The sequence below is a fragment of the Mandrillus leucophaeus genome, unplaced genomic scaffold (genome assembly GCF_000951045.1).
Source record: "Mandrillus leucophaeus isolate KB7577 unplaced genomic scaffold, Mleu.le_1.0 Scaffold24, whole genome shotgun sequence".
NCBI lineage: Eukaryota > Metazoa > Chordata > Mammalia > Primates > Cercopithecidae > Mandrillus > Mandrillus leucophaeus.
Window position 1 is genome coordinate 1781853 of NW_012102476.1, and position 2499 is coordinate 1784351.

Below are 2499 nucleotides of genomic sequence, written 5' to 3' on the forward strand. Positions count from 1 at the left end.
TTTGTAGAGATGGGGTCTCACTGTGTTGCCTAGGCCGGTCTTGAACTCCTGGGGTCAAGTGATCCTCCCACCTCAGCCTCCCAGAATGCTGGAACTACAGGCGTGAGTCTCTGTGTCTCACCTGCTTTTTTGTTATATTAAATAAAGTAGCAATGAGCATTTTGTATATACAAAAAAAGAGAGAAAGAGAGAAATGTGGGGAATATAATTCACCAGAGAGAGGTGCTTAATGGAGACGTTCAGCAAGTATCAATAGCAATAACTGGGAGTGACAGTCCCAGAAGTGGCTGAGTTCATCTGGGCAAGGAAAGGCTTTCCCTGTAGGTGCAGCAGCCACATTTCCTAAATCCTAAGTCAGGACTCATGATCTGCTGAAAGCAAGTGTGCTTCTAGAAACAAAGGGATAACAGATGAAGTTGGGGCTGCTCCTGGATGGGTCCCTTGTAGTTTCCGTGTCCAGCTTTGTCCACTTCAACTCAGGACACAGCAGGCAAAAGTGATCATAGATCCATCAAGGGCATAGCTGCCAGGCAGCCCCAGGGACAATGGGTCCCACCCACATCAGCCTGCGGCGAAGCTGCGGGGGGCCATCCACTGCCTGGGTGGGGTCCCAGCACAGGCACTAGGCTCTACCCAGTCCAACCAGGGCCTCTGCCTTCCTCTGGTCTGTGCAGCATAGAGTGGAGATGGCCCTGTGGTAGGGGCTCTGCAGGCTCACCGAGTTGCAGGCGTTGGCTCTCTCCACCTTCGAGAGGCTTCTCACATCTGTGTTGAATACATTCATCTTCTCCACCAGGGTGGTGAGTGCTGTCTCGGTGGCCTCGCCAACCTTCTCATAGACACCTTTGGCCTGAGATGGGCAGAGGAGGAAGAGGAAGTAGGTGCCCCAGGCTCCCACCTGTCACACCCACCTTCCACCTAGTGTAAGAAGGAAGCAAGCCACTGCCTCCCTTGCACGCTGGCAGAGGACTGGGTGTACTGGGTCCCCTTCCTCCAACCCTTTCCTTTTGGCCTTCAGAGGAGGCTCAGACTCTGAGCCAACTGAAAGGGGAAGGAGAGGTTACCTCGTTGAAGTCCAAGGAGGAGTCATTGCAGAGGGCACAGATGGTGGCCAGCTCCACCAGCCCGTCATACTGCCCTGGCCGGACTGGCTTATCATTCTTCAAGCTGGCAGCAGGGTCGGAGGAGGAAGGGACAGAGACAGTGGAGAAGAACAGGGAATGAGATGCAGAGAGGGCACAGGAAGAGCAGGCAGCCGAGGGTCAGGAAGGACAGTAGGGAGAGCCAACTTGGATATCAGGAGAGAACAAGGTCAGGGAGGAAGGGGAGAGTGAAAGGAAAGCAAAACCACATGGAGGGTCCCAGGGAGAAAAGGGGTGTGGGGAGGGGCGTGAGGAGCTGGGGAGAAGTTGCCTGGGTGACTTACACCTCTCCCTCTGGAGCGTAAGTAGAGCCGGTGATGGAGAACTCATTCAGGAGGCAGATGTCCCCATCCACCTTATCAATGATAAACATCTGCAGGGGAGAAGGGCAGGCACACAGATGTCCACCTCTCCCCATCCCGAGGTGGGCGCCTGCATCAAAGGAGGCCTGTGCTGCCAACACCTACCCTCCCACCCTCCTACTCACCCCTCCCTGTCCCTCCCCCCACCCCCGTATACCCTACCCACTTCCCACCAAGCTGTTGCAATCATTCTCCATCAAAGCCTTAAAACAATCGTTACTGAGGCTGGACGAGGTGGCTCACACCTGTAATCACAGCACTTTAGGAGGCTGAGGCAGGTGGATCACCTGGCAGGAGTTCAAGACCATCCTGGCCAACATGGTGAAACCCTGTCTCTACTAAAAATACAAAAATTAGCCAGGCATGGTGGCACGCGCCTGTAATCCCAGCTACTCTGGAGGCTGAAGCAGGAGAATCGCTCGAAGCCAGGAGGCAGAGGTTACAGTGAGCCAGGATCGTGCCATTGTACTCCAGCCTGGCAACAAGAGCCAAACTCTCAAAAAAAATAAATAAATAAATAAAACACACGCACACACACAAACAAGAGTGACTGCAAGCTATGCTGGAGCTTCTGTAGATCAGTTAATAAAATAAGATGGAACACAATAAGGTGTGGTAGGGACTGTGGAAAACGGCCGACCTGTTGGCACCTGGACCGTCTATAGTTCCAGCTGCATGTGGCCAGATCTTCCAGTTTTGCAGGAAGAGCTAGAAATTCAGGTTATCTTCCTGTGAAATCTCTTGACTTTTTCTTTCTTTCTTTTTTTTTTTTTTTCGAGACAGGTTCTTGCTCTGTTGCCCAGGCTAGACTACAGTGGTGTGATCATAGCTCATTGCAGCCTCGACCTCCCAGGCTCAAGTGATCCTCCCACCTCAGCCTACCCAAGTAGTTGGGGTCACAGGCACATGCCACCATGCCTGTCTCTCTCGCTCTCTCTTTTCTTTTTTTTTTTTTTTGGTAGAAATTTGGTCTCACTATGTTGCCCAGGCTGGTT

General features: G+C 52.4%; 1 protein-coding gene across 3 annotated transcripts in view; it reads right to left on the reverse strand.

Annotated features, from left to right (window-relative positions):
• ATP2A1 (ATPase, Ca++ transporting, cardiac muscle, fast twitch 1) overlaps positions 1-2499 on the reverse strand; it is a 42842-nt gene that overhangs the window by 9823 nt on the left and 30520 nt on the right. For all 3 annotated transcript variants that reach the window (XM_011982348.1, XM_011982349.1, XM_011982350.1), the window contains 3 exons: positions 1427-1515; positions 1065-1167; positions 719-850 (listed from right to left, as the gene is read on the reverse strand). In XM_011982348.1, the coding sequence (XP_011837738.1) occupies positions 719-850; positions 1065-1167; positions 1427-1515 (324 nt within the window). The remainder of the gene's footprint in view (positions 1-718; positions 851-1064; positions 1168-1426; positions 1516-2499) is intronic.